The sequence below is a fragment of the Miniopterus schreibersii genome (genome assembly GCF_964146895.1).
Source record: "Miniopterus schreibersii genome assembly, chromosome: 4".
Classification (NCBI taxonomy): domain Eukaryota; kingdom Metazoa; phylum Chordata; class Mammalia; order Chiroptera; family Miniopteridae; genus Miniopterus; species Miniopterus schreibersii.
The window spans coordinates 45,143,996-45,160,235 of record NC_138105.1 but is presented as its reverse complement, the minus strand read 5'-3'; the positions used below and the strand labels follow the sequence as shown (position 1 = coordinate 45,160,235).

Here is a 16,240-nt window from a genome sequence, read left to right as displayed (position 1 = left end):
AAGTTGGAAATGAGCAGTCATCTGATAAGTCTTTATTGACCACCCGCTCCTTTTCAACCATTGTGTAGGCCCAGGAATTATTAGAGGTGCTGGAGAGGAAGTGTTAGAGAGTACAAATTCCCTGCCCTGATGAAGTTTACACTGTAGTGGACTTATATTTTTAAAGAGCCTGTACCTTATCCTAAGGATTTTGGACTTTCTCTTGTAGGCCAATGGCTTTTAGCCTTGCGTTATCCATTGGTATGTCGTGTTCAGTTTGGATGGCTTTCTCAGATATTTTTTTATTATTTATTGTTTTAATTTTTTTATTTTACCATCTAATTTCATTATAGGTGCATTAACTCAGTATATTTTGTAGATTATGTAATTTATTTTTGCCTTTTACAACATGCCATAGATTTCATACTTTAAAATAATAGATGGTCATAGGACTGAATACCTTTTTAAAATTAATTCTGATGTTTAAAATTTGTACTTTTCTTCTGTTTCCGGTTAAGATGTAGAAAACACACCAGCAGCATCTAGCCCTTTAACTCCAGCATCAGTGGAAGAATCTGAAAGCACATTGTCTGCTCGAAGGAGGGACTCAGGCATTGGGGAGGAAACAGCCACTGGCTCAGGAAGCAATGTGGATGTAGCATCTCCCCGAGCACCTCCAAGTGTCAGTGCAGGCCCAGATGCAATCAGTGAGGTGCTGTGCACTCTTTCTTTAGAAGTCAATAAATCTCAGGACAACAAAAATGATGGAGGAAATGAGTTGGACAAGGCTGCACCATCACTTCCAGTTTCAAAAAATGTCAATGTAAAGGACATTCTCCGTAGCTTGGTTAATATACCAGCAGATGGAGTCCCAGTGGATCCTGCCCTTCTGCCTCCGCCCTGCCTCGGTGCTCTTGGTGATCTGTCTGTTGAACCACCTGTGCAGTTCAGATCTTTTGACAGGTACTGCAACTAGTTTTGATTTTTGTATGTTTATATTTATAAATTGTTAAGATCTAAAGGGTAACAAGAATTTATGCAAATTTTCTACCTTCAACATTAAAATGAATGTTTTGATCTAGTTTATAAAAATTACAAGGATATTTTTGTTGTATGGTGTATAGACCATTTCAGATTTTTATTTATCAACACTATCAATAAGATGATTTAAAAGTAATTTCAATATTACATTGGCAAATTACATGTTAAATAATTTTGTTTGTTACAACTTAGAAATCATCTGTACTTACAAATGGCTACCTTTCATACCCTTGCTCTCAGCACTGTGCCAGCCTTTGAAAACAAGTCGCAGTCCAGCCCGGCTGGTGTGGCTCAGCAGTTGAGCATCGACCTATGATCCAGGAGATCTTGGTTGGATTCCTGGTCAGGGCACATGCATGGGTTGCGGGCTCAATCCCAGGAAGAGGCTTGCAGGAGGCAGCAGATCAATGACTCTCTCATCATTGATGTTTCTACCTCTCTCTCTTCCTCTCCTTTTATTTTTCCTGAGTCATTTGAAAGGAAGTTTGCATAATGCTCCATCCCCTTTGAATATTTTATTGTACATTTTCTATATAACCACAATATATTAATCAAAATAAGAAAATTAACACTAATAAAACACTGCCTTCTAATCTGAAATACCTTTCAAGTTTTACTAATTGTCTCAGTAATGCCCTTCATAGTAGAAGGATCCATTTCAGAATAATGTGTTGCATTTTGTTGTGTCTCTTTATTTTCCTTTGATCTGGAAGAACCGTTCCTTAGTCTTCCTTTGAATTTAATGATCTTGCTACTTTAGAAGATGATACCACAGGTGTTTTGTAGGCTGTCCCTCAGTTTAGATTTATCCAATGTTTCCTCAGGATTAGCTCAAGTTAATGCATCTTTTTGGTAGGAATATCACTGAAGTGGCACTATTTCTTCTTGTTGCATTCTAACATGTGGCACATGGTTTTATCTCATTTCTGATAATGTTCATTCTGAATATTTATTCAAATGGTGTTTTGTAGCTTTCTCTACTGTTAAGGTACCCCTTGTGAAGAGATACTACTCAGAAACTCTGTCATCCACTTCAAATTCATTCACTTTTTTATATGGCCCTGTGGTTTCCTATTCAGTGGGTTATAATTTTTTGTTATTATTTATGTTGATGCTCAGATTGTCTTTGATTTGAGTGTTATTTACAATAGTAAAGATTTGGAAACAGCCCAAGTGTCCATCAGTAGATGAGTGGATAAAAAAGCAGTGGTACATTTACACGATGGAGTACTATGTGGCAGTAAAAAAGGAACTTTTACCCTTTGTGACAGCATGATGGACCTGGAGATTATTATGCTAAGTGAAATAAGTCAGTCAGAGAAAGACAAGTATCACATGATCTCACTTATATGTGAAATCTAATGAACAAAATAAATTGACAAACAAAATAGAACCAGAGGCATGGATACGTGGAACAGACTAACAGATGTCGGGAGGGACTGGATAAAGCTAGGTGAAGGGATTAGCTAAAGGACGTATTTGCATAGCCCAGGGACACAGACAATAGTGTGGTGAGGGCCTAGGGAGGGGGGCTGGGGGCTGAGTGGAGGTAGACAAAGGGGGAGAGGAAATGGGGGACATCTGCAATAGTATCAACAATGAAAAATTAAAAAGAAAAAAGGTCTTTGATTTGACCAGTAGAATTCCCTTCCAGTGGGCTCCTGTTTTCTTTTGATATATTTTTAACATAATGTCTCTCTCTCTGGGTGTTGTTTATTTCTGTGTGTCCTGTTCTCTTTATTTCTTCTCATCATCTAGTTTTCTACTTCAGGTTTGCCGTGTGTTGTCATATTAGATATCCAAGCTGATTGAAATTCTTTATGGTAATTATGATGCTCTGAAAGAACACAAGGGATATATAATTTTAATGGAGAATCTTTTTGCTATCATCCTTCATCATCTTATCCCCTCTACCACTGTTTTTAAACAGTCCAGTTCACCCTGTGGGCCATATACGGGTCCTGCCAAGGCAACTACAGGCGGGACTTGAAATTAAATAAATCTAGGAGCTTTTGTCATAGCTAATTTTTAAGTTGATGATTTTGTATTGCCCATGAATGATGTTATAAATACTCAAATGGCCCTTGGCAGAAGAAAGGTTCCCCACCCCTGGTTTAAAGTGTTAGGTCAGTGTCCTGGAGTGATGAGACTGACAGAGTCTAAGTTCCAGATAAATAGAGCCTTGGTATATAAAGTGGTGCTAGATTCAAATGTGTTTTTCTTTCTTTCTTTTTTTAATAGGTTTTATAATACAGGATTTATGACTTTAGTAATCTGACAAAACTGAGTTTGAGTTCTGGCTCTATCACTTATTAGTGAATTTGGACAAGTAAACCTCATCTGCCTGAGCCTCAGTTTCCTTATCTCCTTAAATTGTATAATGCTATGCAACCATGAAAGAGAAAAGAAAGCGGAACAATATGTATTGATATGAAATGATATTGAAGAGGCGGTATTCTATAGCACTTAGCATGTAGAAATCACTCAGTAAATAAAAACTTAGACCTGGCGGTGTTGCTCAGTTGATTGGAGCATCATATTGGTTGCAGTTTCGATTCCTGGTCAGGGCACATACCTGGATTGTGGGTTCAACCTCTGGTAGGTCAGGGTGCACATGGGAGGCAACCAGTTGATGTTTCTCTCTCACATCAGTGTTTCTTTCAAGCGCCCCCCCCCCCCCCCCCCCAAATCAATAAACATATCCTCAGGTGAGGATTAAAAAAATAAAAATAAAAATAAAAACAGCTATCATATCCATTCAGTCACTGTTGCTTTCTGTTAGATGTACGTGTATACATATAGACACTAAATATCTGAGATACATATTACAGATAAAAGGATTATAATCCCAGTATATGCACACAATGTTAACCAATCAATAAAATGACTTATGTGCTAGACACATTGACAAATGACAGGATCAGGCAGTTCATGTAAGAAGAGAAATGCTGTTAATGTGCAAGTATGTAAAGATGATATCACTAATAATGAAGGAAATAGTAAAAGAACCACGAGATAATTGCCTCTGCTTAAATTTGCAGAGATTTAAAAGATGATACCTAGAGTTAATGAGAGTATGAAGAAACATTTTAATGTTGTTGAGAGGACATATTGGTACAATTTATTTGAGGGCCAAACAGCAGTATTAATTAAAATTTAAAATATATAAACTTAATACACCTCTAGAAGTTTATACAAAAGGTATATGCTAGTATAAAGTGTTTTTTGCAAGAGGAATTTAATAATTAAGCTAAGACCTATTGAGCTTTTACTCTGAAGGTTCTATTCAAGGTGCATTTTTGAGATAGGTAGGTAGGTCGATAGCTATTTTTTATCCTTACTTTACGGATGAAGAAACTGAGGCAAAAGGAAATTAAGTTGCTTAAGTGCTTTATGCTAATAAATGGTGAGATTTGAACCATGGTGGACTCATTCCAGACCGTGTCATTTGTGCAATGCAAACATACTTGCTGATCTTTGAGGGATTGGTCACATTTTATTTTCTGTCCACAGTAAATACTATGTACCCATAAAAGAGAGAAAAGCAGAACCCTGTGTATCAATATAAAATTATATTAAAGATACGCTTTAATGAAAACAGTGTACAAAATAGTTTGGAATTTATGATCTTTTAAACAGATAAATAGGTTTACATATGTCTCAAAAAGTATATATCAAACTGTTAATAACAATGGCTATATTTTGAGGGTTGGAAAAGTGTAAATGATCAGGATTTTAAAATATTCTCAGTTTTTATAATTTGTTTAAATTTGTATTAATCTAGTTTGAGTACTCAGAAATGATTCAGAGTAGATTTTAAAATTTAATATATCTTACTAATATAGTTAAAGAAAGTTGTTTTCTTATAAATGCCCCAAATTTTATATATTTTGGCATTATTTCTTTTTAAATAGTGTAGAAATGAAACTATGCCTTAGTGATGCCTTCTGTGAGTAAGTTATGAACTTATTTAGGAAACCATGCTTAGGTAATGCATATTAAGGGTTTGTTGAAACAAAGGGGAATTTTGGTGGTAGCATTTTTCAGGATGTTATTTGGAACTTACATGTCTGGTATGCATTTAACATATTGTCTGATGGCAAGCCAACTGCTTTATGTTTCCCCTCTCTTTTTCTTAGCAAGAGACACCTTTTGAAAACTCTTTTCATGCAGCTGTAGACCAGTGGAATATCTTTGGGAATTTGAAAGCATCCCTCTGATCATGTATTTATCTCTGGAATGCTGTGTCAGAAATCACAACTCTCCTCATATCTTAAGAATTATCAACTCTCAAGCAATAGCTGGAAAATTTAGAGTAACAGCTACATGAGTGGAACCTTGCTGAAAGGCTGCCAGGTTGTGTGCCTTTTTGGATGGCAAGGTGTTTGTGTTCATTCCCATGCCAAAATTCTTGCTCTTATCTAATTTGAAGATCCTCTCTGGTGATTAGTGGATGCCAGGGATTTATCTTGATAAAGTTCAAGGGCTTGTCTGGCTTTTCAACTAGATCCTTAGGGACTAAAGTGCTAGGTTTAAAATGCTCTTTTCTCCTTACTGAACTATTTGCATGTTAAATAAAATAGCATTTATGTGAAAGTTTGTGATATTTGAAACTGATGTGATTCTGAAATGGAACTTTTGAACCTTAGTGATCTGGAAGACGTGGGTACTTTTTCTCTGTTGTTAATAAGCATAAAAAAACTTCCAAAAAAGTCTCCCTAGTTCATGTAAAAAAAAAAAACTCAACAGTGTTTACAACTTTTTATGTGGAACCTTAGGAAAATTACTTCTTTTTCATCTTTAAAATGGGGATAATATAGGGCACTTAACTCATGGGTGGTGGAATATATATGCAATTTATATCTGTCCTTAGCATAGTGCCTCAGAAATATTATTCATTAAAGTTAGTGAGTTCGTAAAGAAAAAACCTATAATATGTAAAATATTATACTTTAATATTTGGTTTTTAATTGACAGTTTGGAGCAGTAGCTTTCATAACTAAAAGACATATCTGTCTCCCAAATTCTTTTTGCTACAGAGTTTGAAGTGCTTTTTGTAAAAATTGATGGCACATATTAAAAATTCAGAGTTATTTGTATTTTAAATATTAACAAGAATTTCGATTTATTTCTTAATAGAAATGTAAGCTGTAGCTTGAGAACGATGCTAGAAATACCCTTGAACATTGCTTAGCATATAGGTTCTCAAAGTTGTGTCAGCTGTATGTTGCATTTTCTTTGTTTTCCAAAGTGTTTTTTTTGTTTTTTAATGTGAAATGCTTAGTCCTTGCATGATTAATCTTAACTAGTGGTAAATTTAAATTTCTAGATTATTTTTTAAAACTATAATGACATGCTTTTTTAGATTTATACTTACATACATGATACATATGACAGGTTAAAATCCCGGCTGTTGAAGATTTTAGTCTTTTACATGGAAACTTTATAGTAATGAAAATAGCTGGTAAAGGGAATGAAAATATTGTGAAATCTGCCTACTGCTTAATGTCCTTTTATTTGGATTATTATGACTTTGAATTTTCTTTGTTTTTATGTGGCCCAAAGCTGAAGCATTATTATGTTATTTCCTCAGAAATGACTTGAATCAGTCAGTGAATTCAGAAATTGATTAACTTTATTTTTCTATTATGTTCTAAGTACATAGCTGAGCTAGAGAATGTAACTTTTTCCATTTGTGAGCAGATATATTTTTGTATGTTAGTAGTAGTACATACATAATTTTATATTTTGGAAAACTTTATTACTATTGCTTATAAATGATTTTAATATAGAATTGTGTTTAAATGTTAATATGATTGTGGGATGGTTACACAACTCTGAACATACTAAAAATCATTTATTTGTGTACCTTAATATAGTGAATTGTATGGTATGTGAACTATGTCTCAGTAAAATTTTAAAAAAGGTCAATAGGAACAAACAGTTCAAATTAGAAGCCCTTGTTTTGACAAACTGAATTGTAGAGCAGTTCTGCTCTTTACTTTGGTAGTTACTTTACCCTTCTGAGCTTTACTTTTTAATTTTTAAAATGGGAGAAATAGATATGTTAGGCTTGTTTTGAGAATTGAGTAATAATTCTTGGCATATGTCAGTGCTTAATCATAGCTATTAATAATTTATAAGTTTATACTATAGGATTGTGGGGGCACAAAGAATAGTGTACATATCATGAACTTTGACTTGGAGAGTAGGGGGGGGCTTACCTTTGAGAAAGGTTTTGGAAGGTGAGAAGGAAGCTTGAGGGCAAGTAGGACTAAGAGGACGACATCTCTGCAGAGGAAGAGCATGTACAGAGGGGGTGAGTTGTGAAATGATACACATGCTCAGGAGCCATCACTGCATAGTGCAGAAGCGTGCGAGGAATGCCGGGTTAAATGTAAATTCGTGTAGGAAGCCACACTTTAGATGTGTCAGGAATGAGAATATGTGAAAGATTTTGGACAATCAGTATTTACTGAACTGAAATGAAGAATAGATATTGTTTATGATGGAAAACATTATTAATGACAGTAGTTTAAAGGATTAGAAATGAGCTCAACTTCTTTTGTTAACTTATTTAAGTTTTTGAATAATTTATTTTAAAAATAGTTTTACTATTTTTTAAAATTTTCATTGAATTTATTGGGGCGATCTTTTGTTATCTTTAATCATATCACCTTGGACCAATAGAGATTGTGCATATTATGGAACATATGTAGTACATTTTTTCCCAATGTTTCATTATGAAATGTTCAAACATATAGAGAAGTTGAAAGAATTGTACAGTGAACACCCATAGACCCTTCACTGAGATTCTACAATTACCCTTCAACTCTGTTTGTTTCATCATATAATTCTCTATATATCTATCCTTCTATCCATCAGTCAATCTTATTTTTTGATGCACTTCAAAGTAAGTTGCAGATATCAGTTCACTCTCAATCAAACATTTCAGCATGCAGCTCTCTAACTAGAGATCAATAGTTTTTAAGGTAAAATGTGCATATAGTGAGAGGCACAAATCTTAAGTGTACCATTTGAAGAGGTTTATACACCTGTTTTAACCCAAATCCCCAATCAAGATGAGCCTTAGAGAAAGTTCCCTCATGCATCTTTTCAGCCATTGCCTGTCCCCATTCCTCCAAGGCAGTTATTATTCTGACTTTTTTCTACCATAGATTCGTTTTGTCTTTTCTAGAACTTCATGTAGAAGGAAATACAAAGTTTGCATTCTTCTGTTTAAGGGTTCCTTCATGTAATGTGATGCTTTTGAGGTTTATCGATGCTGTGTTTATCCGTAGTTTCTTTCTGTTGCTGAGTACTGTTGCATTGTATAAGCTTGCCACCATATTTTTATTCATTTTCTGCTTAAAGGATTCTGGGCTGTTGCCAGTTTTTGGTCATTATCAATTAAGCTTTGAACATTATCGAGCACGTTTTTTTGTGGCCATGTTATCTTGAGGAAATTCTTAAGAAGAGAATTGCTGGTGCATAGGGCAGGTTTATGTCTTAAATTCAGTTATAGAAAAATCAATTTCACTTTTATTAATATTATTTTCTATTGCTCCTATCATTACTTACCTACTGTATGAATAAAAAAGGTATTGCTGGTTCTTTGTTTTGTGAACAAATGTGAAAGTAAACTGTCCATATTTCTCCTCTCCTCCTTCCCCAAAATAGGTTGCTAGGGAATAGGTAGCTAGAGGTTTTCTTAAACAATACATTTCTGCCTAGAGTAGCAAATGCACAAATTAGATTTTGTATTGTTTTCTGAATGTACCACCGGCACACATGTACACACACACACACACACACACTCGGGTCACACACACACACACACACACACACACACACACACACACACACACACACACACACACACTCGGGTCATGTTTACTCCCCCTAAAGTCAATAATCTTCATCTGATATAAGCTACCATGATTTAAGCACACCATTTTGGATTGTGGGCTCAGGTGGCTGTTGCTTCTATTTTTTGGTGTATAGTTAACATTGGCAGTCACCCTTATAATGATGTGACACCAGCTACCCCCAAGTACATTGAATAAGCCATGCCTAGCACAGGAGAACTTGATTTAATTGGCAACAGTGTTTGCTGTCACATGATAGGCACTGAAGTAAAACGGAACCTGTTTCTCTTTGTATTATCTCTTGATATAGCAACAAAAACAAAATGTATTTTTAAAGTACTAGAATTAGAAAATTTCCACTTTTGAATTTATAGGGAACAAGCATTTAAGTAACTTTATTTAGAAACTGAATACTTTAAAGCTGTTAAGGGAATACTTGAAGCTTGCAGTTACAATATTGTCAACAAAAGATGTGATTAAATAAATTGAATGTTGAAGACTTTAGGCTCATGGTTAACACCAGGTAATTAAAAGTAAGCACTGCTGTGGGAGTGCATTATATATCAGCTGTCCTTTTTACCTCGTTAACTGGGTTTTCGCATGTTTATGGAGCTAACTTCAATTAAAAATGCCTTTTAAGTTATACCTAATAAGGTCTTTTAATTATTATTTTGGTATAAACTATTACACTTTAATTGAAATTGGTATATCGTAAATACCTGTGTTTGAATAATATACAAGGTGAACAAATTTGATTGTTTGGTATTTTTGCATCTTGCATTTATATCTTTGTATTGTTTTATCTATATAATATTATCTAAAGACAGCCTTGGGGGATTAAAAAATTGGGTTGTATAGATGTTAAAAAATGGTTTTTATCTGCATTTTTTTAACCTTAGAAAATTTCTAAGGTTTTATGATTTCAGATTAGTGGTGTTCTAAAATCCTTGTTGAAACATGTGGAGTTTTCTGCTTCATTTCTGAGGTTAAGAAAAAGTTAATTACTTTTCCACTTGAGTGCCAAAATTCCTTTTTTATATACCTTTGTTTATATTTTATTTAAGTTAGATAATTAAAGATGATCCTAAACATAAAGGATATTATGTAGTAAAGATGATTTAAATGTTAAAATGAACCGTCATATTTCCATAGAACATTGCCCTGATTCTAAAAAAATTGAGATGCAGTAAATATGAACACCATTGAAGAGTTTCTTACTGAGAGACTATTCTAAATTGTTTATCAAAATAGAGATAAGAAAAAATTAGAAAAATAAGTTTTCTATTTTGAAATTTAAGTAATTAACTGAAGTTAATCACATAGTATTAACTAGATGGAGTAACTGGATGGATTACATTAAAATCACTGAGATTAATCTTCTGTACTTTAAAATCTGTTTCCTTTTTTATTACAGAAGTGTCATCATTGCAACAAAAAAATCATCAGTCTTACCTTCCACGCTTACTACAAATGTACCTACCAATGCTGTCAGTGTGGTTTCTTCGGTAGATTCAGCCAAAGCACCAGATATAGGAGGAGACTCTCCTGGTGAGTTTGTTATCATGGATTTCAACAAAAAAGGCTTTAGATCCCATTTTAGTAAAGCTTAGGATTTTTGATAAAGAAATTTTGTTAGGTATGCTGTAAATCATGCTTTTATACTGTTTCCTATTTAATAATTTTCTGAATAAATTTGAGTAATAGCAAGTAAGCTAAATCAAGATTTCAGTATTTTCTCCACAGTATATGACAAATTGGATGATGCTGCTCTAAAATACTCTTTTCCTTTTTCTGCACCTAAAAAGATTTGTACAGATGGTGGTTTATGTAAGAAAGTTTCGGTGACAGGTGGTCTTTTAATCTGGTTATCAGTTATCAAATGTTTGTATAGTTTCCAGTACTTTTTTCCTTGAATATTTTTCTGAATTAGAAACTTGGAATGCTAGCCTGGAGCATAGTATCATTCTAGCATTAGTCACAGTAGTTTAGTAACTCCTACTATAATTTTTAAAAAAATTAAAACTTTGGGTGATATTGGTTGTTAAAATTATATAGATTTAAGTATACAATTCTATGATACATCATCTGTATATTGCGTTGTGTGCCTACCACCCAAACTGGATTTTTGCCCATCTCTCTTTCTACATTCCTACCAAGTATAAAAGCCTTTTGGTGCATTTATATGGGTGTAAGATCCGAAATCCCTAAATGTTGACTGGAACCTTAGTGATAATACCAGGTAAACTTGAAAATTGTGTGGTACTAAAATGACCAAGTTAGGACACGGGGGATATTATTTTATATAAATAGTATTCTTCTAAATGTGCTGTTTTGTTAAAAAAAAGAGTTAAGCCCTGGCTGGGTAACTCATTTGATTAGAGCATTGTCCTCATATTCCAAGGTTGCAGGTTCCATCCCTGGCCAGGGCACATACAAGAATCAGCCAATGAATGCGTAAATAGGTGGAATGACGAATTGATGTTTCTCTCTCTCTAAAATCAATAAGTAAAAATTAAAGTAAAAAATAAAAAAATTAACAACTAGATTGTATACCCCCAAAAGGATTCATTCTTGTTACTCTAGAATGAGATTAATGAAAAGTAAAAGAAATTTTGAAGGAATAACTAGATTACATTAACAAAAAAAAATGTTTTTAGTTCATCTTTTCAGACATCTCAAGCCTCCTATGTGCTGTTTTACTTTTTCGAGAAAATAGTATGTTTGACAAATAAATAGTATATTTGATAAAGAGTGTATCTCAGAGAGCTCTACTCCTAACTTGCGTGGCAAGTACAGAATTCCCATATAACTTCTGAACCCTATCCCCTTTCCATTCTCCTATTATTAACATCTTGCAGTAGTATGGTAGATTTGTTACTTTTCTTCATCACTGTCTTAGTGAAAAAATATAAAGGGAAGTAAAGTGTAGAACTCTAGCAGGTTATTCTTCCTCCTAATAGTCCCATTATACCCTGATACTTCTTTTTTACTTTGGAGGGGAAACAATTTGGTAATCTCTTTTCAACTGGTTATAAAATTTCTGTTCTTCCACCCCCATCCAAAGCCCTTTAAAAAAATGAACTGTGATTTCTCTGGACCAGTCCCCATTGGGAAAAAGGCAGAGTTACTAATATCTATCAAACTCTATGCTATCTTTTAATTCAGTAATAGTGAATTCCTAAAGTTCAGAGGTTCACAGTACACTAAATAAAATGTTATCTTTTTTTGACTACATTGCCTTTTAATTTCAGTTTATGGAACAAAGTAATATGATCCTCTGATTGCTTTTAAATATATTTTTCAAAATTTAAATCATGCAGTTTTCAGAAGAGATAGGAAACAGAAAGAAAGCTGAGAATACATGGACAATATTTGATATACAACTGTATAGTAAATTTTTTTCTGAAGCCATTGTATTTTTTCCTGAGCAAATCCATTATAATACAGGGTGGGGCAAAAGTAGGTTTACAGTTGTTCGTACGGAAAACAATAATTAATGAGCAGTAATACAAGAATAAACTCTGTGTTTCGTGTACTCACAACTGTAAACCTACTTTTGCCGCACCCTGTATATATACTCACCCTGAAGAACCATGTGCAGAATTGCAAAATAATTTGCTCTCTTGGAAACTCTTGCATTTATTGGCAAAACCCCACAGAACCTGCATCTAGCTCAAAATGTACCCCTCCCCCCCATTACTACAATTTTTTTGTAATTTGTGGTGGTGATGTTTCTTAAATGGTTTCAAGGATTTTCCATTTTGGGCTAGAATTTTTAGGTTTTTCTCTTCCTCCCTAGCCCTCCTTATTTGTTTAAAATTAATTCATTTCTTTTTAATTCATTCCAAATTTTTTTTGTGAGGATGGTCTTTATTTTTATCATTTGTTTGGTTTCCATACCTGATTCTTCCTTTCCTCTTTCTCTTTAGTATACTGTTGTAACTGTTACATGGTTTCTATATTTTAGTTCATTACTTCTATTCGATTCCAGTAATTGCTACCATGAACATTACTGCCTTGATAAGAAAAATCTAACCCAGTCTGGTGTTTGCAGTCATCCTACTTCTTACTCTACTGCCCCCACTTTACACGCTTTTGCCTGCCATACTTGCCTTTGTCCCCTGGTCTCTTTTTACTTGGAATCTACACCTGACAAATGAAGTTACTTGTCTGTCTTCAGTATTTTTCACTGATAGATTTTTGTTTTCTTTTTGGTGGGTCTTTTTGATTTAAGTTATTTTGCCGTTAAAAAGTAGACTATATAGAAATTTATTTTTCTTCTTCTGGTTCAGGCAGGGTTTGGGAATAAAAGATTTGTGGATGAATTGGTGGTGGTTGTAATTGCATGCTGAGCTGGGCAGTTTATTTTTGCAGATCTGGGTAAGTTAGGTATTAGTCTTGGTTTGATCTTGGCTGTTTTTTCTCTATGAAAGCATAGTTAATACCTGTCCCTGTGGACCTTGACTTCAGTTCTGAGTGAGTAGCAACAAAAAATGAATTGCTCAAATTCAGTAATTGATTATTGGTTAGTAAAAAATATGCTGATAGTACAGGGTGCATTAGCAAAAGTGGGAATTTACTTGGAAGAAACCATGTGACTATAAAACATAAAATATGAGTTTTGTAGCAGAAAATTTAAAATTATTTTGAAATTTGATACCAAAATTGGATTTCTAAAATTTACATGTGATACAGTTAAAGAGAAACAAGGACTGGTTAGACATGGATCCCAGAAGATTCAGAGCTTTTCAGCTTTATGTGAGGTCAGAGATTCTCACCCAAATAATTTTATAATTTTTCCAAAAAGTTGAGGATTTGTATATTTACATTTTAAACCAGTGTACATTATTAAAACTGTGGTTAATATGCAAATATTGAATATCATACAAATGTCAGATTTTAGTTTGAATAATATTCCTTAGCTTCTGTAGCATTTTATTAGCAAAAAGTATAACTTAATAATTATTGTGGCAAATCTGGCTTAATTAGTCGTGGGAGATAGTTATCAGAGAATAAGGTATTCCTTTGTATATGCATATTTTAATTTTTTGTGTATGCGTATTTTAATGAAAACTTAAAGAAAAACAGTTTTCAGTAAATATATCAAAATCTGGATATTTTAAAGTTACTCATCAGCAAAATTTTAATTTCCCAGAATACAATATGTGTTTAGATGCTGTTACTTTTTTTTTCAAATATGCTATGGTTGTTTTCTAATTGTGATGCAAAGCATCAATGATTAAAACAAAATTAAAGCTAACCTAATAAAGGAACTACTTAGACTGTCCTTTAGTAATTTATATGCTGGGTGTTTGCTACTTTGAAAAATTTAATAATTATACTACTTACCAGAATATTAGGCCATGCATATGTTAATTAGTATGTTTATATTTAATGTAGAAAGAAAATATTTGATTTCTTGCCTTATGTAAGATTGGATCCTAGAAGCTTATCTTATTTACTAAAAAGTTTTTTCATTTATTTAATGAAGAGTTTTTACTGGGCATATAGCCTCTTCCCTCCTTGAACTGGCCCAGAATTAGTGGAGAGAGAGAGGGAAAAGTGGAGAGAAAGGAAATTTAAAAACACAGTATTTAGGAATAAAGGATTGACATTTGTTTAAATGATACTTTATTGCAAGGGACCTTATTTATTTAGATCATTAGGGACCTTGAATAAACAATTGGCTGTGCCCTGGGTAGATGTTAGACAGATGATCTATTTGCATTTCCCCCTTTGTGCTTTTGAATGCCTGGGAAACTGTTAGTGTGAAGGAGCCGGTTTATCAGCGCAAGGACAAGGAAAAGATAAGTTGGTGTCGTCCACATGCTGCAAGCGGCTTCTTTATTTACATACGGGACCGTTTGTGAAAATGTTTAATGTTAAATTAACTTAAAACAAATTTATGATTTTAATTTTGTCTGAGTTGAAAATTTGCAGAATGTATTTGGAAATTACATTTTCTCTCTGGCAGGAACTTGGTATGAAATTACTGATCTATTTAGTTTATTTTTCATGTGATTTTTTTCTTCTTCTTGTAACTATGGCTAGTTGATATATTTATCTTTGTTAGTAAAATGTTTCATACGATTTAAAGAAACCACTTTGTAAAAATCCCTTTCTGCTGTAGTCTCTGTTAGGTTTGAAAATTGGCATTAATTCTAGGGTAGTGTCAGGCAAGCTTTTTGTTGTTTTATTTAGAGCCACCATTGTTCTTTGTCTTGCAGATTTTTACTATGCATTTCAGCTTATTAAAATTAGGGTCAGTTAGCAGTGTAAAAGCTAATTTTGTTTTACATATACTGCCTAACGCCTCATACAAACACTTTCTTGAGAGTTATTACTTCTGTCTCTACCTTTAAGTAAGTGGGACCTTATGTGTTTCTTTTTTATCAGTTTCAGAAAAGTTCAAGAAAAACTACCACTAGTTCTTTTAGAGAAAATGTCTGACATATTCTAAATAACTACGACCGATTAGAAAAATAAAGCTCAGAAATGTTTAATTAATCATTGGTAATAGAAGTCAATGGCCAGCCGTGGTTCAGTGATCCTGTTGCTGTGAAGAATTTAGGGAATTGCAGGTGCCATTAACTGAGTGTAATAAAGTATTTGGTCTCTGAAGTACTTTATTGAGTGTTGTGTAGGAACAGAATGGCACCTGACTTTCATAAATGCCTGATATTGAAGAGTGAAAAAAATTTTCAACTTCTACTTGTTTTGCCCTCTAGTTTGAAATTTTATTGTGAAAAATGCAGATATAGAAGTCTATTGATGGTGAAATGGGAATTGATATATGCACCTTAAAAAATTGTTAGTATGAAGAAATGTGTACTTTAACTTCATTTTAATCCTATGCATTAGGATGGATTCCATTCTGTTTGTTAGAATTTTGTGTACAGTTAGCTCTCAATTGAGCAGAATGGTAAAAATGGGAGGAAGGTCAGCAATGAACAAAAATCCCAGTATAAAAGAAAAGTGATCTCTGATTATCAAGGGAAAGAGAAGGAAATGTGTTGTGGAAAAGAGAGATTCACTATGTATAACTTCATCTTGTAGGAATATGCTCACTCTAGGAGGTTGGCTTAGTAATTATCAAGAGGGTAATTGTGGAAGATTGCTGTCATGCCCTCTTCCCAGAGGAACCAAGCCTGTGGGGCATCAAGCAGTCCAGATTTCTAGATTCTCCTGGTGGGCTGAGACCTGGTAATCAGAACTGCTGATTATTGATCAAGGTCTGCCCGAAGACCAAGCATGTTTCAGGGAAGGTGAAGTTGTCCCAGATCCTTGCTGTTTCTTAACCAGTTAAATCTATAGCACCGCTGATCAGAGCCTGGCTGTGCCTATCTATACCT

The 16,240-nt window shown here is 33.8% G+C and overlaps 1 protein-coding gene across 2 annotated transcripts in view; it reads left to right on the top strand.

Moving 5' to 3' along the window:
• LRBA (LPS responsive beige-like anchor protein) overlaps positions 1-16,240 on the top strand; it is a 504,599-nt gene that overhangs the window by 114,008 nt on the left and 374,351 nt on the right. For both annotated transcript variants that reach the window (XM_081135597.1, XM_081135598.1), the window contains exons 30-31: positions 498-942; positions 10,303-10,436. In XM_081135597.1, coding sequence (XP_080991723.1) covers positions 498-942; positions 10,303-10,436 — 579 coding nt within the window. The remainder of the gene's footprint in view (positions 1-497; positions 943-10,302; positions 10,437-16,240) is intronic.